The 24,207-nt window shown below is 42.1% G+C and overlaps 1 protein-coding gene across 5 annotated transcripts in view; it reads left to right on the forward strand.

Annotated features, from left to right (window-relative positions):
• map4k2 (mitogen-activated protein kinase kinase kinase kinase 2) overlaps positions 1-23,917 on the forward strand; it is a 53,034-nt gene extending 29,117 nt beyond the window's left edge. For 2 of the 5 annotated variants that reach the window (XM_079295482.1, XM_079295483.1), the window contains exons 18-32: positions 13,205-13,361; positions 13,802-13,980; positions 14,183-14,224; positions 14,649-14,733; positions 14,912-14,991; positions 15,797-15,857; positions 15,952-16,075; positions 16,189-16,253; positions 16,335-16,438; positions 17,083-17,260; positions 17,341-17,409; positions 17,489-17,575; positions 17,652-17,722; positions 17,822-17,877; positions 21,208-23,917. In XM_079295482.1, coding sequence (XP_079151608.1) covers positions 13,205-13,361; positions 13,802-13,980; positions 14,183-14,224; positions 14,649-14,733; positions 14,912-14,991; positions 15,797-15,857; positions 15,952-16,075; positions 16,189-16,253; positions 16,335-16,438; positions 17,083-17,260; positions 17,341-17,409; positions 17,489-17,575; positions 17,652-17,722; positions 17,822-17,877; positions 21,208-21,295 — 1,446 coding nt within the window. In that variant the 3' untranslated portion in view covers positions 21,296-23,917. The remainder of the gene's footprint in view (positions 1-13,204; positions 13,362-13,801; positions 13,981-14,182; positions 14,225-14,648; positions 14,734-14,911; positions 14,992-15,796; positions 15,858-15,951; positions 16,076-16,188; positions 16,254-16,334; positions 16,439-17,082; positions 17,261-17,340; positions 17,410-17,488; positions 17,576-17,651; positions 17,723-17,821; positions 17,878-21,207) is intronic. The other 3 variants (XM_079295484.1, XM_079295485.1, XM_079295486.1) reach the window with 2 other exon arrangements.
• The last annotated feature ends 290 nt before the right edge of the window (positions 23,918-24,207 follow it).

Consider the following 24,207-nt stretch of genomic DNA (forward strand, 5'->3'; position numbering starts at 1 on the left):
GGTGCGGCATTACATTGCTGTGTTGGTCATTTTGTTGGACCCCCATCAAGGCACTCCCAAGAGACCGGCTGTGGGTCTGTGCATTCCTCACATCTGGGTCATGTCAGCAGAGGAACTGAACTGGGAACTGGGAAGGAACTGGGAACAACCACAGAGTAACTCTTTGTGTTTCTGTTTCTTCACATTTTGGACAAGTCTAGATGGAACAACAGCTCATTGCTGCAAGTTACACCAACAGCCAGCTGAGACTGACAGTTTAGTGTGCTGAAGACAGAGTGTTAACACTTTGGTACTGAACTATATAAATTCATTTACCAAATTACCACAGTTGCACCCTGTGCCCAACTTAGCTAGCTAGTTAGCTAGCTGACTTGCTAGCTACGCACGGCTAGCTAAAAACACCTTGCTAGGGATTTAGCGTCTTGTTTCTCTCGTCAGTCACTGTCAATCCACCTACTTTGTGCATATTTCCCACTTCTACTAAAGCGAAAAAACTTACTATTACTTCATGTAATGCTTCACTCAATCATATTTAATGTCTTATTGTGTGTGGCTAATGACTGATGTGCTGAAGGGTTAAGTACTCATAGTGATGAAGGTTAGCATTTTGGTTTCATAGCTGAAAACCTTGTATTTGTGTTTAGTGACACATCGGTTTCTTCCTTTTTGAATGTAAAAATGTTCACTTCATTCTCGAATAAGATTCTCTTTTTAGCTATGAACACACATAATATTCAACATGCACCTGCAGGTTGAAGACATTGAAACTGTCACAAAGCAGAAATTATTTGTGATTACCGTACTCTAAACCAAGAATGTTTTGATAAACATAAAATAAATCAAAATGTACTTGTACCTCATTTGCATATGAAGAACCATGTTTATTGGCACGCAGACAGAACACATCACATCATCCTGATGTGCTAGAACTGATGTCATACAAGTTCTGCTGCTGCTTTGTCATTTTATTGCTAACAAGTGGGCAGAGAAGACATATTGATCTCCTAGCGAAACCAAACTCGACAAATCGAACCAACTCGACAAAGCCTTCGTGATGCTGGTAAGTCACTGTTTGTTTCTCCCTCATGTAAAAAAAGTGTGAAAACTTCACGGTACAACATGAAGATGCGTTTATGAACAGAAAGCATGTGCTGATGCTCCTTTTTTCAATAGTTCTCATATTGAAAGTTAGATATTATTCAAGAAAACTGTTAAAGATGTGATGAAACAACCAAAGTGTAGGTGAACTCTCACTTATACTGCAGTCTCATTGTGTGTGTGTAATGTGGTTCTCGCACAATCCATATGTGCATGTCCTAAACAGATGAATAAAGGCGACCTGCTCCCCAGCAACTATACGCTGCAGAAATTAATGGGACGGTGAGCCTTCGGAGAAGTGCTCAAATGTGTCAAAGAGGACACCAACGAGACTGTTGCTGTAAAGATCCCTCAATTCGGCGAGAGCCTCGACGATTAAGTAATTACACATCAGCATGTTTATACAGCTTTTTATCTAAATATCAAAAATCTTTCTCCTGAGATTAAAGCTTGTGTCAACAACTACTCGTCACACTTGTGTTCGCCAGTTGTCTGTCCTGAACGAGTCCTGGTCGACAGTAAAGCTGTTGAGAATAAAACTCATGTTGAGGAGAAAACTCAGGTGAACAGACTTAGGTCGAGGCGTTTAGCTCAATTCAAGCAATAAGGTTTATTTGTAACAGAAGTATTATGTCCAGCAGTTAAACGTGCACGGACCTAGAAAAGTTCACTCTGTAGGAGCGAATGAAAAGCTAAAAGGCGCTTAGACAGAGTGCGCATGCGTGTTAAAGGTTCTTCTGATGGAAGCCTATTGGTTAAAGCAAAGTTGGAGGCGGATCTGTTTCTATCTTTCAGACAGCCTGTTGGAGCTCTGGGCATCTCCGCCCACACTGGCTCACGTCCGGGACCGCCTTCTCTGGAACGTCAGTGTGTCTGCATATTGTTAACACTTAAGGTGCCGGAAAAGGGTGCAGTTCTAAGCTATTTCGAAGTCTCTGTGTGAATAGATAAAGAGAACTCTTCTCCGACTCTAAGATGGCAGTTTCCGCCCTAATCTGGTGGTTTAAGCAAGTGTTTCTTTCAGAGCCACTGTATCTGTTTCTATCGTGCGAACAGGCGACGGAATGCCCTGCTCGGAGTTTTTGACCTACTTACAGTGACCTCACAACTCCGCAATATAAGCTTACAAGTATAGCGCATATTATTTAACATTGAATGAATATATTTTTATTTACGAAGCGCAGCCACTCAGGGTGAAGCTCATCGACTTCGGACTGGCTGTTCCGTCCTGTAGTGTGACGCAGGGCAAACGACGAGTCGCTGACTCTGTGCTGCTGTTTTCCCTCCAATTTGCCTGTCACCTGATCCAGCTCACTTGTGCGTCGTGTCTGTTTCTCCGCACACCCCTTTTTTTTTTTTTTCTTTTTTTTTTTTTTCTAGTTTCAATTGATCTACTAATAGTACGATGTCAGCCAACACGTACTAGAACTTTTAGGTTTTTGCGTCCCCCAGATCAGTTAGCCTGCTGGGATACTACTGGCTCGTTTGTTAGCCCTGGGCTCTGAAGCTAACTAACGCCATGGAGATTACAGATATAGAGTGTCATACTGTACGTCAAACTGAAAACCACCGTCTGTGAATTCAGCTTCCACCTTTAATACCTGGACAAGGCTGTGGACTATGGACTGGAGCCCAATTGTCCACCAGATCTGCTATGGCTTCACTCACCTCTCCATCCGACTGTGTCAGCTGCGCCCGCCTGGTGGATAAAATCACAGAGTTTGAGGGAAGAATATCCACGCTCTACAGGATCCAGTATGCCGAGAACCTCATGGACACATCATCTTCGGTCCATCACTAACTGACACAGCCAGCGACCGCGTGCATGATTCCATCGCTTCCAGTCCTGCTGCCGCGGCCCCTCCTCCGGTCGCAGCTCCTGAGGCTTCCTGGCTACGGCTCGGAGCTAAGCCTAAAGCCCTGGTCAGCTCTACTCCATCACATCACGAGCCCTGGTCCCTGGTCTGTGCTCGCGGCAGCCGGAGAGGGAGACCCTCATCTCCTACACCCCATGGCTTCGATGTCCAGCTGAAGAATGGATTTAACGCCCTTGCCCTGCGCGACTTCCCTCCTCTGACTACGGACTCCCCTTCCTACATCATCCCAGCTGCCGCCTCGGGGGACCCACAGCCACGGGTCCACCGACATCCCTACGGCAGTCATTCCTGAGCCCTCCTCTCGTTCGAGGTGCTGCACGAGTGATCCGTCCTATTGCACATACCCCCAAAGCTTCCTGTGCTGATGACGACACAGTGTCTTCCCCCATCAAAATGTGCCTGATTAATGCACGCTCTATAATAAACAAGGCTCACATTTTAAATGACTTGTTCACAAGTCATAATTTGGCTCTTTTATTTCTGACCGAGACCTGGCAACGGAGTATGGAATGCATCCATTTTAATGAACTCTGCCCTGTGGACTGCTCTTATGTTGGGACACCGCGTTTGACAGTCCGCGGTGGAGGCCTCGCCATGGTCTGGAAGAATCAGCTTTCCTGCCAATTGGGGAGCACAGAATCCTATGCTACTTTTGAGCTGCAGCTCACTAAAGTGGGCCGACTAAAGCCTTTTTTCTGTTTTTTTATTTACCAACCTCCAGGTCCAGGAGTTCACAGACTTTCTGACCTCTATTATCAAGCTAGACAAAGTGCTTCTGGTTGGTGATTTTAATCTGCATATCAATGACACCACAGACTGTATTGCTGCAGAGTTTCTCAATATTACTGAATCTTTTAATTTCACGCAACATATTTCTGGCACCACTCACAGGGGTGGTCACACCTTAGACCTTGTGTTCTCGCTGGGTCTTGATATTGATAATACCCGTTGTGAGGACCTATTGATCAGTGACCATAAATGTATTTTCTTTGATCTTTCTGTCAATGCTGACCCCTTGTGTCTGAAACAAACATTCCACTCCCGCATTATTACTCAGAGTACAGCTGATCAGTTCTCTATGCACTTCTGCTGTGATATTAACACAAATCTCAATGATGTTGAACTCTTGATACAGTCATTTAATGAACATTGCACCACTTTGCTGGATAAAGTGGCACCTCTTAAGGAAAGGACCAGGGCAGCCTATAACACTTCTCCGTGGATGACAGACGCTGTGTGCAGCCTGAGACAGAAGTGTCGCAGGACAGAGCGGCTCTGGAAAGCTACTGGGCTAGAAGTGCATCGTTCATATCTCAAAGACCTCAGAGTTTCTTTTAATACTGGAGTAAAGGAAGCTAGAACTGCTTATTTTGCCAACCTAATCTCTTCTTCAAAGAGAAATCCCAAGATTCTGTTTGACACAATTAAGAGAATTGTTTCACCGTCTGTCTCTACATTACCATGCTGTTCTGTTGACGATTGCAACAAATTCCTTATCTATTTTATTGATAAGGTAATGGGTATTAGGTCTGGCATTCAGCCTGGGATCTGTTCATCTACATGTAGCTCCTCACAATCTCCTGCTGTTCTGGACTCTTTCCAGCCTATCAGCCTTCAAGACCTGATGAACTTAATGAACAAAACAAAGCCGTCATCTTGCCCTCTGGATATAATACCATCCTCTCTATTTAAGAAAGTTCTGCTAACTATTGGCCCTGCAGTAACATCTATTGTCAATTCCTCATTGTCTACAGGAATTGTCCCTTCCTATTTCAAACATGCCACTATCCAGCCCATATTAAAGAAACCTAACTTAGATCCAGCTTTGCCCATGAACTACAGGCCCATATCAAAACTGCCTTTCTTGTCAAATTTTAGAGAAAGTGGTGGCTAAACAACTTACTGCTGCACTGGAGAGGCACAACATGTACGACAAGTTCCAGTCTGGGTTTCGTAAGCAACACTCTACTGAAACCGCTCTCCTGAGGGTTTCAAATGACATTCTCATGTGTGCTGATGCAGGTGACTGCTCTGTGTTAGTTCTTCTGGACCTCAGTTCTGCATTTGACACTGTAGACCATAACATCCTGATCAAGAGGCTACGTGATTGGGTGGGCATATCTGGCATAGCGTTAGCCTGGTTTACATCTTACCTCAATGACAGAAGTTTCAATGTCTCTGTGGGTGATTTTGTGTCCGTTACCTCTCCACTGTCTTGTGGTGTACCGCAGGGCTCGGTTCTGGGGCCTCTGTTATTTTCCCTTTATCTGTTACCTTTGGGGCAGATTTCTAAAAAGCTATAATGTTGTTAGATCCTGGGATACTTCTGGCCCGATACGGGGCTACTTACTGACTCAGCTCTCTATTAAAAGATTGTCGAGCTGGTGTTCTTGCGAGGGAACTCGCCTGGCTCCGCTAACTGCCGTTACTCCCGACGTCTACCCTGCTTCCTCCGGTCTGAGCGCACTCGGCCGAGAGACCAGTCCTGGCCCCGGGCGCTCTCACCAGTCGCGTCGGTTATGGCAGCTTCCCTCTTATGGATCCGTGCTCTTGGTAAATGCCAGGTTAGGTTTTAACGGCTAGGATTACTTCTTTCTAAAACCGTAAGGGGTTGTTAAGTGGATTCGGTCTCTAGGATAACCTTTCAGAACTCAGTTGTTAGACATACTTTAACCTTTTACTGCCACGAGGAACTTTTTACTACTTGAGCAAATGAATGCACTTGAGAAATTTACTTTAAATGCAGATTAGATATTTATTGCAGGTTATATTTAGTTAGTTTGCAAGGGTTAAAGCTACAGCTCACATAAAATATCACTACACTTGATTCGTTATGTTAATTTTCTTCTCAGGTTATACTCATTAGTTTTAGTGGCCGAGATGGCTCGGTTGGAGCTGGATGTTCAATGGTGCGATGAAAAGGTTCTTTTGGAGTTGTTAGGAGCGAAGGTCCGGCCGGACCCTCAGTCCTCCAGCTCTCGCAGCGAAGTCCGTTCAACAGTCCTCAAAACTCAGTACAAAGTCTTTCTAGGGCTGCTGCGTCTTCTCCGTTGTCCAGTTGTTAAGAATCGAGCAGTGGGGAGAGGAAACCTCCGTCTTTAAATCTTATTGTCCACGAACAGCGGTCTTCTTTCCGTGAACAGAGACGAAGTCCTCAATACATCAGTTACGATTGTCCGTATCTCCTCATCGGTGCACTTGGACGGCACCCGTGTTGAAATCCCAGTTTGCCGTTTGCAAGTCACTTCTTTTATAACACTTTTGGGCTGTCAGCCCCCTCCTGTTCAATACATGATCTCATCCCCCCACCCTCTGGAGAGGGCGTTGGGTTCGAACATGTCCGGACATGTCCAGGCTTCATCCTGTATCATGCCTCTATGACTCATCTCTTGCAACAGTCTGTTCCTATTTTCTGCAAGTCATCCTGACTAGCACTTTTATCGCAGCTCCGGTTACACAAGACATTTGTTAAACACTTATTACAATTGTTAAATCACTCTATGCATTTACACATTCGTTACATATTGATTAAACATTTCCTGCGCAATCTTGGGATTTTCTTTGATCTATCCATGTCATTTGACCCTCATGTTAAGCAGCTGTCCAGGTCATGTTTCTTCCATCTAAGAAATATCAGTAAACTGAGATCTGTAGTAGCAACACCTGAATTAGAGATGATCATACACACAGTTATCTCTTCACGCTTTGACTACTGCAACTCACTTTTTACATCACTCAGTGTATCTGCTCTCAACCGTCTGCAGGTCATCCAAAACGCTGCCGCCAGATTACTCACCAGGACAAATCGACGGTCTCCCGTCACCCCCGTATTCTGATCTCTCCACTGGCTCCCTGTAGCATCTAGGATACCCTTCAAAATTCTCACCATCACTTACAGAGCACTTCATGGTCAGGCTCCGACTTATGTAGCTGATCTACTTCGCCCCTATTCACCCGCCCGCACTCTCAGGTCAAACGCTCTAGGTCTTCTGTCAGTCCCACGCACACGATGTAAGACCCGTGGTGACCGAGCCTTTGAGGCAGTGGCCCCGAAGCTCTGGAATGCTCTGCCTGCAACTCTGCGCCTCGCAGATACTGTGGATACTTTTAAAAGCCAGCTCAAAACCCACCTGTTTAGGCTGGCGTTTGTGTAAAAGTAAACCCATGTCCTAGACCTGCTCTTAAAATATGTTTTACATTTTTATTTTTTATTTTATTTTATTTTTTACTTTTCTCGTGTATATAATTTATTGACCCTAGGGTCACATTGTGTTTTTTATGCTTTTAAATGTCTGCTCTGTTAAGCACTGTGTGATATTATTGTCTGTGAAAAGCGCAATATAAATAAAATTCATTCATTCATTCAAACGTCACCAAACAATATACTACAGGTGAGCTACAGAGAGACTCCAATCACATTCTTCTATGTTCCCAGGAGATGTCTACCATCCGCTCAAATACGATGGTGTTCCTCATTCTGTGTTGGACATTTGTTTCATTTTCAGGGCTCCAGAAATAATTTTGGGACTTCCATTTTCAGAGGCCATTGACATGTGTCTCTTGGTGTTGTGATGGCGATCATGGTGCTCGGTGAAACGCTCTTCCCAGGCTGCAGTGACTACGATACGGTAAGTCATTAGTTGCGTTTCCATCCACCTGTTTTTATGCGCATTACCAATTTGCATTTAAAGAAACCTGAGTGGAAACGTCGACATTTGGAAATGAAAAAGCTGATGTGTCAATAAAAGCAAAATGCGAAGTGCAATGGAAACAGATTGAGCGAATAAATGATGACGTACATGAAGCATGTGACTTCAACGTCCACTGAAGCTTCTGCTCCATTGAAGAGAGGAAAAAACGCTCCACACAGATTTGATGTAATCTTTCATTAACACGTTTTCACCTTTTGAGGTTTGACTGCTGCGTTTTTAATTATGTTGCGCCCTTTTCTTTTGCAATGTTTCACGACAGAGAAATGGAGCCGTGTACTGCTTATTGCAAAAATTGCATAACGCTAGTGTATGGGAAAAAGCATTCATTAATTTTCTTTTCCAGATTTTCTCAGAATTTGGTTCAAATTTGTGGTACATTTTGATGGAAACGGCTACTGACTGCTTCCTTTTTCCTCTCTTCTTATGAGATTTGATACTGCGGCATCCACACATTCTTTGCTTTATCTTAAGAACGATTGACTCTAAGCCCAGGTGCCACCATTGGAATCGGGACTGAAAAAGTCAGATCAGTGCGCTCCTAGATCGTTTTTACAGTTAAGTTTAATTCAGTGTTTCTCACCAAATTGGTGAGGCCTAGCAAATTTGTTGACTTCATTTCCGTCATAAGAAAGCAAGGCTGACCTTTAATAATGGCTCATGACACATTTCAGTTGGTACCAAAAAGTATTGAGGTTTGATACCCAGCCAGAGCTTAATAGTGGGCCTTTTAAAAATACTTAAAATATCTCTGAGTTTGAAATTTTCCCGGTTGAAATTTCTAACTTCCGACCTCCAAGCAAACACAAATAATGGCGGAATGTGACAAACTTATGTTTCACAATGGTCACACAATTGAATTCTCAGCAGTGCAGCCTCGACATTTTTTGACATTTCTAACATTTTAGCAAATAACTTTTATGCAGAGAAGATAACTTTCAGAGATTGTTTACCGTAACCAGCTACCCAATAACCTTAGCAACATATTTTCACATCAATTTAAAGCAGGACAGGTTTAACTATATGATTGTAAGTATTATTCTAATTCAGGTTAGTTGATGACATCAGACAACTTCTTCTTAATGAAGTCTGGGTAGATGGATTTCCCCCCGGGTTCAAACGTAGGAACTGCGACTTTGAGTGGTGGAGGTCGGAAATATTTAAGTTCGGAGATGTCTGCAATACAGCAGTAAATCTAACCAATCATGAACTTTTAGGTAATGCGATTGCATGACGCAGCATTCGGCCCGCTGTCTGATTTGGCAGCATTTCTGGGGCAGATGTTATGTGATAGATACAATACATCATTCCAAATTATATACATTATTTTGACTGTGGGCGATGAATGGAATCCTGTTGTTATCTTGGTGTGATGCTGTGTTTTTGTCCACAGATGTGGTGCATAGTGGAACTCCTGGGTGTCCCTCCAGACTATCTTCTGAGTGCTGGGATGCACTCCAAAATCCATTTTGTAAAATGTTTTGTCGGTCACTGGAGACTGAAGTTACGACGAGATCAAAAGTTGTGTGTGTCTCCCTTAGCATTCTCTCCTCTGGTTGAGATTTATATTATCAGTTAACGTCATTAAGAGCTATCTGAAATGCCTTCTTTTAGACACTTCAGGAGCACCACGAAACCGGTCATTTCTGCGACTACACAGCCTACAAATTCCGCAACCTGGACGATTTGGAAACGGTAGGTGTTTAGATGGATTGTTCTGTCACTGCTACAGATTACTTTTTAATTGATTCTGAATCGGAAAGTAAAAACTCTGCTGGATTTTCCCTTTCATTTCCCGCATTAGTTGCCCCTGACGAACCTTACTGAGGTGGAAGCTGATGAAAAGATGGAGTGCATCGACCTGCTGAAGGCAATGTTTCAAATGGATCCTGACGACAGGATCACCCCCAGTGAAGTCCTTGCCCATCCATCATAAGAGAACCCTGCCAACATAGTGCCAAGATTGATTACACTAACACATTTAAATCTAATGAGGGATGTTATGAAACATGAAAACAGAAATTTAACAATATTTGGCAACATTTTATAGACTATATTAATCGTATAAAACTTCCTGACCAGAGTTGAGAGGATCCTTTAGACCTCAACAGTAAATAAAGAAATTCACAGGTATGTACAGCAAGAAACAGAGTCCTGAGTCCCCCCCCCCTTTTGTATTTATTAATTAGGGCCCGAGCCACCGACAACGTCGGGCCGCGAAGGCCCTATTGAAATTGTAAGAGTTATTATTATTATTATTATTATTAGGGCCCGAGCGGCCGACAACGTCGGCCTGGCGAAGGCCCTAATGAAATTGTAGGAATCCGTTATTATTAGGGCCCGAGCCACCGACAACGTCGGGCCGCGAAGGCCCTATTGAAATTGTAAGGATTATTAGGGCCCGAGCCACCGACAACGTCGGGCCTGCGAAGGCCCTATTGAAATTGCTGTGGATCATTCATGGATCTACCGCATCAAAAGTTATTAAAAGCTTTCTGATACCTCTTAGCGTTTACAAGATATGGACCAATAAACTTCTTAGGGGCGTGGCTTAATATCAATACACAACTTCTCAACCGTTGGTCCTAAAATTCCAAAATTTGCAGCATATGTGCACATCGCATGCTGGAACATACTCTGGGAATTGTTTTGCATTCAACAACTAGGGGGCGCCACAATAAACCCGCGAAGTTGTGCTTTTTGTCACTTTTTGCCGATTTCAGCCTTCGCATTTTAACGAACTCCTCCTAGAGAATTTATGCGACCAACTTCTCCTTTGGTCAGGATGTTCTTAAGACCTTTGTGATTAAAAGTTATTAAAATCGCGCGCTTTCATCGAAGAACCTTGACGTGGCGTGGCGGCCATTTTGCCTCACTGTTTTTGAAAAAACAAATTCGTATAAGTTGTTATAACTCCAAGGTACATTATCCAATCCGCACAAAACTTCTCATGCATGATAATCATTCAAGCTTGAACATATTTCAATTGAAAAAAATTCAATAACTCATAGCGCCACCTACTGGCTAAAGGAAATGTCATATTTTATACCTTTCTTAATTCCTCCTAGCCTGATGACCTGATGAGTCTCAAATTTGGTACGGATAGCCTTAAGACATTGATCATGCATCATCATGAATATTGTGCGCTTTCGTTGCACGGTGTTGCCGTGGCAATGCATCGTTCGCCATGATACAGGAAGCTGATGGTTTAGTGTCTTGGGATGCTCAGAAACTCATGAAACTTTGTACATGTGTCGTAGGTCACAGGAAGACAGTGTATATGTTTTTTTGGCTTGTCCGTTTTAAATTGCCTCTATAGCGCCCCCTACAATATTTCAAAAGTGCAGCCCCAGCACTACGTTTGAGCTACATGTATGAAAGTTGGTACGCACATGTATTCTATGGAGACTTAAAAATAAGTCTCTTGGGACCATGCTCTAAACCCGACCGGAAGTCGGGAATCTTGATTTGTGTCATTTTTCCATCGATTTTAGCCTATTTCTTGTCGCTATAGTTTAACGAAATCCTCCTAGGAACTTCATCAGATCCACTTTAAATTTTGCTAGTACCATGTCAAGACCGTTGTGATTAAAAGTTATTTAAAGCTTTACGTTTGACCTCATCGTTTAGCCATAGCGGGCGGCTACTTTATGTGATTCCCCATGAAAAAAGCTGACGTAACTCAGCTGCACTTGTTCCAAACAGTCTCAAACTTCACATGCTTGATAAAACTCACGGCCTGAGGATGTCTACAAGATTATTTTCACTAGTACTCACAGCGCCACCTGCTGGCGAAAGGAAATCTGCATTTTCTGACAAACTGCATCCGATTCACGTGACTTTTACACTACGTGGTTGACACTTGACACAGAGCAACACGACGCATGCGTTCTGTAGCACCAGGCAGCGGACACAGGAAGCATCAGACTATTTGCAAAGCGTCATTTCCGGCACCAGGCGGTCCACGGGAGATTAAACACGTCTCGCTCGCGGACGCGCCATCCGACAGTCGCGGATGTTCTCGGACGCGCAGGCCGGAGTCCCGCCGGCACGCCGACGCGCGCATGGCGAGGGCCCGTTCATCGCTGCTCGCAGCTTTAATTTTAATTTAATTTATATTTTTCTTCTCTCCCACTCTGTCCTTTCTCCACTTCTATGGAGGGATATATCGATGTATGTTTATGCATTTTGAGAATATTGGATGGTTACAAGCAACTTAGTAGGTCACAAAAAGTCACAGAGGCTTGATAAAGGTGTCACATTTTATGTTTATCAAGTTTATATTGCATATACTTGGACATGTACATGTTTAGAATGTATTTATCTATTTTGTATTTTATTTTAATCTCCCCCTCAATGATGTTTTGCTTAGGTATTGTTTGTGTTCCTGGTTTTGATGCCTATGTATGGAAGTGCGTGTGGATGTGTTGAGGATTTATAAGTTATGTAAAATGACAATAAACAAAGTTTAAAAAAATAGGAAAAGCAATGGCCCTAAAATAGATCCTTGTGGTACACCCCTCTCATCGTGTACATTAAAACCCCATAAAGAAGAAGGCAACATGCATCATGTTGACTCTGTCGTTCCCAGTCTGGCCACAGCCAGTCTCTCTGTCAGTAGCATTTTTCGTGCATGTTTTGATAGTGGATGTATGCTGTGATCCAGTGGTAGAGGGTTTACTGACGTCCTAAATTCTCCCAGTTTGACGATTGTGTCATTAGGATTTAAGGGTGCTTCAAACTAGACTTATTCCTCTGTGGAAACACCGTGGTAAACAAGCAAAGCTAAAGTAGCTCAGAGCTGTCTGATTGCAGCACATTCCAAAGACATCTAACACAGGAAAACTGGAAGTTTTCACTTCGAAAAGAAATCTACAGAAAACAGTTAAAGCAGCAGAATATAATAATATTCTTTGTGATTACAATTATGTTTTGCTGTATGTAATTTAGCACACTAGAGTAGCATGTTAACAGTAAAGTTACCAGCTTTGGATGTCAATATCTTAATGTTAAGCATGTGCCATGTATCATGTTAGCCTGCTGTGTATGCATGTTAACATGTTTAATGAGTGAAATTTCAATTTCAATGAATTATTTACAAGGACTTAATCTATTTGCTGGGGAAACGTACTAAATCATTAATTAGTATACAGGTCAGCTGAACATGAGTTTCCAATAATAAATGAATAATTCATTTCAAAGAGCTTCTCTCTGGAGTGTTGAGTGACAGACCAACTGATATATTGACGATGGCATCACTACAGCTACGCCTTTTCAATGAACAAAGAGTGCATATTGTTGACGCAGTAAGTTTCATTAAGAAACTTTTCCGAGGAGTGAGCTAGGATCAATGTAAAAAGTTGAGTTGGATCTGCTACTACAGCCACACCTGTCAACATTACAACATGGTATACACTTTTTAGGATTAGTTTGCAGTATGCAATTGGCTCACATGGTTAGACAACATTTTGACCCCATTAGCCCTTCAGAGTCATTCATGTCTTTGCTGGTGTTTTTCAGGGAGGTAAGAAGAGTGGTTTATTCAGTCCGTCCACAGCATCGCTGCCAGCCTTCAGCGCCTTAACTCCCAACACAGAGGACAGTGACCTGACGCTGAGACCCAGCTGCACACTGGGACCCGACGCTGCAGTCGCGGCTGACCCCACCTCCACGACAGGTACAACACGTCACTAGACACTCCATCAGAGCTCATGCTGGATCTCCTGCATGTTGGTTTTTCAGTTACTAAGAAAAACTGCTTAGTGTTTAGCTGGAGGCTATCTATCTAAGGATGTGTGTGACCTGGAGCACCCAAGACCCACAGGCAAGTGTGAGGTCTTAACGTAGAAGACTTTTATTTAAATAAATGAGGTAACATAATGGTAATGAAGCCAATGGCCCACTGTCTGTGGCGACCATTCGGGTAAATATCACAAGTGTTGCACAGAAGGGAAGTGTGATCTAAAAACACACCTGCAATTACAGCTTCTCGCCATAAGTGCTGCCAAAAGAACAAAAGTCCTGGTTGATACCTTAAAAATATTGCTTACAGATACCCAGCTCTAAAACTTGGACGAACAAAAACCACTTCCCCTCCTCTCTCCTGTGTTTGAAAAGTGTTGGCCAGGTGCTCGGCCACACAGGACATCAGACAGCGCTGCAGCGATCCATGCCTGCCGGGGGGGGACGCTGCAGCAGCGGCAGAGAAGAGGAAGGTTGCCAACGTTTGCTCGCCAAAAAGAGAGACGCCACTTTCACCCGAATGGAGCACGCTGAGGAAAAAGACAGAGGACGCTGTGAGTTGAAGCCGAACATCTGTCTCTCATACCAGTGGGAAACATCAATAAGCTTGTGTGATTTGCTAATATAATAACTTTCTAATGTCTGTCTAATGGTGACGAATCATGCAACCACACAAGATGTTGATTTGGAATGCATCTGATGTATAGTTTTTATCATCCCCTATGTTTTGTTATGTGTAACCTTTGACATTTCTAGAGGGCTGATTGTCATGGACTTCCTCCTACCCCTCAAGTCCATGTAAGTGTGAAATCTAACAGCATGTGACCTACGATAAAAGCTGACCAATGGCAACGCCCTGACGACTAACGAGATAAGCTTCCCTGCATGGCATGATTCAAACTGCACTAGGAACTGTTTTTTTTATGTAAATCCAGCTGATGTTTTTATCTCTGCACTATTCCATCAAATATTTTCGGGTGTCTTTCGCTTACGCATTTCCACGTGTATTTGGTATCTTTGGAAGCCTCAGCGCTCAGTTGATGCTGCTGGTGTTTGGAGTCGCCAATGTGTCGCCTAGTGCAACTTTGAACACATTACATAATGTTATTATTGTAATAATCATACATGCCGCTTTTGTTCGACTGGATGTCATTTCAAAATTGAAGGGTCACTTTAACCATGTGAGACCAATGGTGATTCAGTTGCTGTGCTGGTTCTGTAGATGGGAGCCTGTTTCTCAAAGGTCTTCAACGGTTGTCCTCTTAAAATCCACTGTGCCGTCACATGGGTTTTACCCAAGACGAGAGGTAGGACAATAATGTTTCTTAACAGCCATAGTCTCTCGTAATAATCAAGTCAGCTTTGCTAGATACGTCATCAACTGTGCAAGAAACAATATCAATGCTCCACATTTATACTGTGGGCTCTTTGTGTTATGATGCAGGAAACAATATTTTCCCTTTAACAAACACTTTCCCTTCTTAGATCAGTACCTGCTTCTTGGGGCAGAGGAGGGCATCTACACACTGAACCTTAATGAACTTCATGAAGACACACTGGAGAAGGTAACAAAAAGGGCGGATCCGTGTATTTACCATTCTTTCTGCTGGGTCGAGTTATCAGAATTCTCTTACACTGTACGTGCTTTGTGGACTTGTCATTGTGTCCCTCAGGGAGTCCTATTGGAGGTACTGTGGAATATTGTGTCCTTTCTATAAGCCATCTAGTCCAGAGTGTAGATACCAGACCCAAACCGGATGGTACCTGTCTTGACCCGGTTTCACACCAATATTTAGAAATGATGTTCAGGTTTGGGTCTGGTTCGGCCTACCGGACATGGTGCTTCACTTTCCTTTTAGTGAAATTAGAGTGTGTTGGGCTACTTGTTCAGTGCTGGGTTGGTTGTTTACATTTTTGTTGATATGGTTCTGTTGGTTTCCAGTGCACACTGGGTTGGTTTGCAGCTGAGTATGAGGTGAGAATGGCAACACCTCCAAGTCTGAGGCTTCGGTTCTCTGTCAGAAAATGGTGGTTTGTTACCGAGTTGATGCCTCAAGTTAGATCATTTATCGTTGGATAAATCATATTGTGATGAAATCCTGAATCCAGATGTCGTGATACACAATTAAGTTGTCTAGCACATACTAACTCTGCACTTAAGTAAATTAAATTAAATGAGAAAATACACAATACTTTTCATTTGTCATGAATGTAACTCACACAAGAGTATAATCAACCATGTGCTGTTTCTTACACACTATTTAGAAACATTCTCGCTGTATATGTAGTTATGGAGATATGAAATGACCTATATTGTGATTGAAGGTATTCAAAGGGTTGTTCTGTGGTGTCTTGTCTTTCCTCCCACAGCTGCTCCCTCAGCGATGCACATGGATGTATGTTATGAACAACGTGCTGATGTCCGTATCAGGTAACAAATCTTTAAAAATGACACATGGTTTTGTCTGAGAGAGAACGGCGTGCTGTCTGTCATCTGCTGCTCACAGAAAGTATCCGTCCCGCAGGGAAGTCCTCCCAGCTTTACTCCCACAGTCTGGCCGCTCTGTTTGAACAGAGAGGACACCTGCAGAAGAAACACGGCAGTCTGTCGCGCAGCACCAGCCGCTTCACCGAGAGGATCAGCTCCAGGTGGGACAGGGCATTTGTGGTACAGTTGTAGTTGTAACAGTGTCATTCTTGATACTTCCACTAGGTGGCATCAAAGTAAAATGTTTTTACTCAACTGCATATTCTCTCTCAAGCCACAGAAAGTTTACCACATCTGTGAAGATCCCTGACACTAAAGGCTGCAGGAGAAGTAGTGTAGGTAGGTGAAGTAGACTTCGCTCTGTTGTTGTCATCGCTGGATAAACACACAGACTCCCAACCTTTCTCCTCTCTCTTTCAGCACGAAACCCGTACACAGACAGCACATTTCTCTGTGGGGCGGTTCCATCTGGCCTCGTTCTTCTTCTGTGGTATGAGCCTCTGCAGAAGTTCATGCACCTAAAGGTTTGTACAGGCACCTTAAGTGAAATATATTGCTTTATGTATTTCTGTTACAGGGCTTCAACCTGCACTGGTCTTATTGTAAATATCAGCTCGGCAATAATTCTGTGTTTTAAAGGGGCAATCTGTGAAGAGGTTACAGTGTTGACGTTATGTCAAAGACGTTTATGTATTGTGTTGCAGAGGTATCTACTGAAATGAGCATGCTAACCAGCTTGCCTCGGCTCGTCCTGTCCAGGCAGCAACCTCCGGTTCTGTCAAGTGAAGCCAATGCGGAAGTGTCTTAACTTGAATTCTCTCTACTGACCAGCAAGGGGCAACTCCTTTGATTGCAAAAATAAGTCTGATTATATAGAAGTCTATGAGAAAATTACTCTGCTTCTCTCTTGATTTATTACCTCAGTAAACATGAGTTTATGGTCTCAATCTCTAGTTTCAAGTCTCCTTCAATACAGCATAATGATTTAGTAAATTGTGGTCCATTTAGTAGTTCGTGTGAATTGCTTCAGACAAAATTCCTGGTAAAGCATTGACAACGTGTCCTGTCGTGCCACACTTACCTGGTGTTATCAAAACCCTAAATCGATCCCATTCTTAGGACCATGTAAACTGACTCCTCTTTGTGTTGCCATGTGTTTGCTCTGCAGCACATCGCGATGAGGCTGCCGGACTCTCTGCCCATATTTGAGCTGCTGGTGTTGGTGTCGGACGAGTTCCCTCAGCTGTGCGTCGGGGTGAGAGACTTTAACAACGGGAAGCTGCCAATCAGCCAACAGCTCAAGTTTGATATTATAGAGCTGAACAGCACACGTATCTCAGCACCAGGTAGGATGGACAGTTTCTTCCTCTGGCCGTTTCTAGAGCCCAGCTTTAAGCTTCGACTCAACTCTCTTGTTGGTCTGCAGATAGCGGAGCACTCGGGGCAGTGCAGGTGACCCAAATGGACAGAGACACTGTTCTCATCGCATTAGAACGTAAGTAATCGCAACACATGTTCCAAATACTCCAGGCATCTTTCATGCCGATGCTAATATATCGCATCTCGATGGACAGAAACTGTGAAGATAGTGAACCTGCGAGGGCTTCCATCCAAAGAGCTGGCCGCTGAGATGGTCTTCAACTTCCAGATCGAAACTCTAGGTAGAAACAATCATGTAATAAACACAGTGAGTGATGTTCCTCGCTGACAGTTGAGTGATGTGACGTGTTCTATCAGTCTGCTTGCAGGATAGCGTGCTAGCTTTCTGGAAACACGGCCTCAAAGGGATGAGTTTTCAATCGAATGAGGTGATTAGCTTCAAGATTTGCATCATGCTGGGTCTGAGCTGATGTCGTGTATTTGTCATATGTTCACCACTTCTATAAAAATGTCCTCTTTATCTGCAGGTGACACAAGAAATTACAGATGCAAGTCGAGCATTCCGAGTCTTGGGAACCAACAGGTACATTTTCTAACAAAACACTTTGGTTCTTCACTGATGAAACAATACTAGTAGTACTGGTTGTAGATCAAAATAAGCTAAAATTTAAAGCTGGGGTAGGCAGGTCAGTTTTAGCATCATTGGGCAAAATAATCCATAACAATGTCCTAATGAAGTTTTCAACGGGAGAAAATAAGCAAACTCTAATTGCGAACTCTAATTGTTGGAATGCTGTTTAGCATTCAAACTATTGTTCTTCGAATCTTTGTTCCACTATTTCTTCCGTCCCCCTTTTTTTGAAACTCTTCTTCTCCTTCATATTTTAAGCTACAGAAACCGTTCAACTATCAAAATGTTCAGCTCTTTCAGCAGAGGGGTGATATATCTCTTCATATTTCTAACCTTTAAACTTTTTGAATTATTAAGCTTTTAGCAACTTTTTGTTGAATGGGTTTCTATGGAGAAGATTTTCAAATCCTCTTAAACTTCTTCAACTTTCAAATCCTTCAACTTCCTCATACTTTCAGCTACAGACACCATTTCAACTTTCAAATGTTGAGAAAACCCTGAACTATTGCCGCATAATTCATAATTTCTGATATCTTTTAAACTTTTTGAACTGCAGCAATTTAACTTTTATGATTTTTTTGAGTTTTTATGCTCTCTCGCACGCACGCTCTCTCGCTCTCGCTCTTGCTCTTGCTCTCGCTCTCTCTCTCTCTCTCTCTCTCTCTTGCACGCTCGCTCGCTCTCTCTCGCACGCACGCACGCTCTCTCGCTCTCTCTCGCACGCACACGCACGCACGCACGCTCTCTCTCTCACACGCTCTCACTCTCACACACACACACACAGTCATTTCAGGTATTTTAGAGGACCCCCCCCCACACACACACACCCACCCCATTTTAAAATAAAAGCCGCACACACATGATTTGTTGCAGCTGTTACGTGTTGCATCTCGGCCAATCAGACATGAGTATTCTGATAAGTTTCCTGATTTGAGTGACATTTACACACACCGCGACACAAGAGGGAGAGACGAGGAAAGACATGGCAGAGCAGGACAACAGTCATGTAAGCTGTAAAAGATAAAACATCGGACAATCTCCAAATGAGAAAGTTTGCCAGAGATATCAGAGCCTCTCTCTCTCTCTCTCTCTCACTCACTCACTCACTCACTCACTCACTAATTATTTCCTCTCTCTCCCCGTCTGTGTTTCTCTCTCATACAGTCATTCAGGTCTTAGAGACTTTTAGAGGACCCCCCCCCCCCCACACACACACACACACACACACACACACACCCCATTTCAAAATAAAAGCCCCATGGATTAACTGTATTTAAACATTAAGCTCAAAATTAGGCTTTTTTGTTAAAAAAATGAATGCTCTTACTAATACTGTGACAACTACTACTGCTGCTGCTAATATAGTATTACTACTACTGCTCCTACTACTTCTACTATAACTTTTGCTGTTGCTACTACTACTGCTACTGCTATTACTGCTACATCAACATTATTACTACCACTACTGCTATTACTACCACTACTACTACTGCTATTCATGCTACTAAAAGTAGTAATACTACTACAGCTATTAGTACGACTGCTACTAGTACTACTACTACTGCTACATCTTCTAGTGCCATTACTATTACTACTACGACTACTACTACTGTGATATTAACTACTACGACCAATACTACAGCTATTACTATGACTACTGATACTACGTCTTCTACTACTTCTTCTAATTACTAATACTTCTACTACTAATAATACTTCTACTACAACTTCTACTACTACTACAAATATTACTACTAGTACTTATTCTAATGCTACTAATACTTCTACTAATAATACTTATACTACAACTTATACTACTACAAATATCACCACTGATGACTTTTTTTAAGCCACAGAAACTGTTCAAATATCAAAATGTTCAGCTCTTTCAGGAGAGGTGTGATATGACTTTTCATATTTGTAATCTTTAAACTTTTAAAATTATTAAGGTTTTTGCAATTTGTTTTTGAATTGGATATCTATTTTCAGCAATGTTTTTGCGATTAATTTCAGTTTCCAGCATTCCAACGCATTTTCAGCAGGAAATGCTTTTTGTAGTTGCTCTTTGTGAGCTTCAAAAACAGTAATTTCAGTTTTATCCCTGTTCAATTAACTGGAGAATATTTTGGCGCATCCAATCACTGTTTGGTTTTATTCTCATACCAAGCAACGCATCGTACGATTAGTGTCCTGGAAAACCTAAAAAACAGTTGACCGATTTTCCAGTTATGGAAAGCACATGGGAAATAAGAGAAAATGTCAATTGTCCTGGAAAATTTCTTCAAAATTCTTCTAATTTCCTTCAGCTGACAATGAAGTTCTTGGCCCTTCTAGGAACTTCTAGGCCCTACCCCAAAAAGGTACCACCTAAAAAGACTTAGTTATTTTCATGGACATATTAATGTTCATGTGGTAGATTGAGTATTTAACAAACTGGAATGTCCTTGAAAACAACCGGTAGGTAAAAGAGGCTACCCTGTGATGGTAGCAGAATGAATAGAAGTAGTAGTGTGGAAAGGGTTCTTAGTAATAGTATTTGTGATAATAGTAGTAGTTGTAACGTTGGTAGCAGTGGCGGGCCGTCAGGGCCAGCAAGGCCTTCTCTGCTGGCCTAAACAGAATCACACAGTTATAGCTATTTTATAATTTAATATTTTTTCTGAAATACACTACATGTACTATAATTTATAAAAATATTTTCCCCATTATCTTATTTTCTCATTGCACAGCTACTGTCTTCCTCAGTTGCTCTGCTTCCAGTGCAGCTTGTTTTAAGTAGACAATCAAATGGGAGGAACCAATCAGATCTCACCTCTGTGTCTCTAGGTAAGAACAGAGCCCGAGGCCTGCAGACTCACAAGTGCATCCATGTGCAGTTTAAGTGAACGGGGACGATATTGTTGATTGTCAGTGTTCAACCAATCAGATCTTTAGTTTGACATGTTGGGCGTAATGCCTCCAAGCACAAATGTCTAACAGGATAAAGTCATGACATTTTCGACAGACAGGCATGTAAACTGCAACTTGACTGGCTGAAGTTTAAGGCCGCTTGCTGGTAATTCTAGTTCATTATTAAGAGAAGGAATGTGTTCTTTCCTCTTTTAAAGGTATCATTGTGAGATTTATTATTTACTTATGTATTTATAGTGCCCTCAAATCCCAGATTTAGATACTGTGTGCTAGCATAAACTGAAGCTTTGGGCCAGCTCTGCGTTTCTTTGGTTGTTTGATCGTGCCCCCCCCCCTCCCCCCTCCCCTTTTTTCATTCTTGACATTGTACAGGGACATCATCCTCCAGAGCACACCGACAGACGAGCCCTCAGCACTCAGCAACCTGTACATCCTGACCGGTCATGAAAGCAGCTTCTGAGAGAGAAAAATACGGGTCAACTTCTTCAGCACTCGCACTAAAGAGAAATGCAGATCAGTTCTATAACCCAGTGGTGGCAAACCAAGCAGACACCAGCACTGGAATTCAGTTTCCCGTCCAGACTCAAACTGTAAGCAGTCTGGCGACACGTGTACAAGAGAGTTTCTAACTCTTACGTCTGCTGATTAAAGCTGCAAAAGCCAGGATTTTCATGTCAAAACAAATGTTCTCTTCCCATCGTAAATCCCAGAGAGGCTGCTGCAGGGAGCACAGTTACCATTCCTGAGATCTACTGCTGTCAGACTGTAGAAAATCATGGACATGATATCTGTGACAGCACTCATATGTTTCTGAACTGTTGTTTTGAAGCTTTTATTTGTTTACTGCTTGCTGCTGTCTTTGTCAGTCACTGGAACCAGGACATTTAGTCAAATGGGAGGAACCAAATGCGACAGGCTGAGACGGTCTGTCAATCAATCACACGAATCAACCTTAACATCCCCTTAAAGTAATAACGTTTCTCAAAAACGCCACAAGGATGCACTGTAAAGGAAGTGAAAGCATTTTATTTTTCCCATTGGTTGAACTGCAGCTTCATCACTCAGACAATTTTCTGGGTATATATGCACACTGGTCTGTCCACACAGTAATGCTGCGTTCATGTCATGTCGAAATTACTGTAATTAATGCTTTCGCTTCCAGTCAACATCCAAGTCACAACAATAACCACAACAATTTATCTAAATTGGTGCTCAGTGATACAGAAGCCGAAGTTTGGGGCTAGTTGGACAGTTGTCTAATGACGTGAATGCTCCAAAGTTGTAAACATGGAAATCTTTCACACTTCTACCATCCAGTCCATATGACCTGAACGCGGCATTTATGTCAAATAGCTACGGAAGATGATTAGGGCCGCATGAGAAAAGTTCATTTGAGTTTAAAGTGGGAATTCTGAGGCTGTAATAGTGAGTTTGTCATTCTGTACCATTTTGTATGAAAAGTAGTGGTCACTAACCAGGCACTATAAACCGTTGAAGGGAAAGTGTTGTGAGGAAAGAGAGCAGTACGACTGAGACAAACCCATGAGTTGTGACACAAACATCCACAAACTATTTATTAAATACGCTTATTGTCCTCGTATTCATTGACATCTGCAGCGCACACTGCTTTACTCCTTCCATTCTTACCTTTCACAATAAAAGCCCTAGAAATATAGCAGCATCACTTAAATTCGCTCAGAGCATTTCGCTAAGAGGCAACTCAACAAAAAAGCTGAGAATATGTTTGTTTTTTCTCACAAAAATGTATTTATTATGGACGGTCCACCAGCTGACATTGATCTGGCACGGTTCAAGTGTGCAACAGCTCATATTTTACAGCTCAGAGAAAATGACCCAAGTACACTATCTCAAGAAAGCTGTATGAACTCATTTGATTTTGGAGGTCAAAGGTCAAGATAAATGTGACTCCTCGTCCGTCCCATTCTTGTGATATCGCTGGAACGCCTTGAGGGGGATTTCTTCAAATTTGGCACTAACGTCCACTTGGACTCAAGGAGGAACTGATTATAATTTGAGGTCAAATGTCAGTGACCTCTTAAAACACGTTTTTTGGCCATAACTCAAGAATGCATGTGCTAATTATAAGAATTTCACACAAATGTCTAACAGGATAAAATAATGAAGTGACAACATTTTGTAAACTGACATGGATGTAAACTGCAACTCGTCTGTTTGGCGGAGAGGGGGGTCATTCTAATTTCATTGAAGTGAATCAGTGGGTGACTTCGTAAACTGTTTGATCTCTGAAAAAAACTCTTTAAAGTCAGAACTCAATTACATTTTTCACATGTGGCGCTAATCCTCTTCTGTACCAAGCCAAAGCAGCACTAAGTGATTTTAGTTGAGGATTCTCCATCACTCTCAAACAGCAGATTACTTTTGGAGTACCTGCCTTGTTTGGTTTGTTTACGTGAGGTGTTCAGGTTCATTATGAATAGTCGGTACACTAATCTAAAAGTATGAAAGCAATTTAAAAAGAGGATTCCATACTGATCCTAATGAAAGAACATGTCCGTGATATTTAGATTATCGGCTTGAATATTACAAAGAGAGTGTATAACCCCTCAAATGTAAACTTACCCGAAACCACGTCATTCTGAAAATCACATTTAAATGTATTTTGATGTTCGTGAATGTGCCGACATGTTCAGAGAGGCTGAGTCCTGTTCTATTTGTGAACCTGAAGGGTTCTTTTGTTGCCGTCAGTTACCCATTGGTGCCAAACTGTGTCCCTCCATTTGCTTTATTAATTCAACTTAAACATAGGCTAAACGTACATTTGATTACATGAGGTGCCATAGAAACTGAATGCAATTAAAGTGTACTTCTACTAGTTTGACTAAAATTTAAATTCCACTACATTAGAGTTTTGTGCGTAATGATATTTGTTATTTATGGAAAGGGAACTGTACAAGTAACACTCACCTTTCCCTGAGACATACTTGATATTTGTTTTTTAAGACATTTTTATTGTTGTGGATACATTTTAAGTATATAACAACACAGTATGCCTTTACGGTATGAAAGGGTTGTAATATGCACAATAAAGATTTGAATATCCTTTCAAGCTGAAGTATATGTTTCATTGTCGTTACAAAGATTCACTTGTAGCCTCAGCAGAGGTTTAGTCAACTGTCAGAATACAGTCATGCTCAAAACTTTATTTTCCATTTCTGAACAGGAAAAAAACAACTTTTGATGTTTTATTTTATCTGGGAGCTTTTGGAATTTGTAAGCCCTAAGGGGTTTTAATTACACGTCAGAATATCTTTATTACAAGCCTTTGTGAATGTAATATTTACTCTATGATATGTTTTGCTGTCAAGTACGTAAGAAACCAACAAAAGATAT

This window comes from Melanostigma gelatinosum (assembly GCF_949748355.1).
Source record: "Melanostigma gelatinosum genome assembly, chromosome: 23".
In the NCBI taxonomy this organism is placed as follows: Eukaryota; Metazoa; Chordata; class Actinopteri; order Perciformes; family Zoarcidae; genus Melanostigma; species Melanostigma gelatinosum.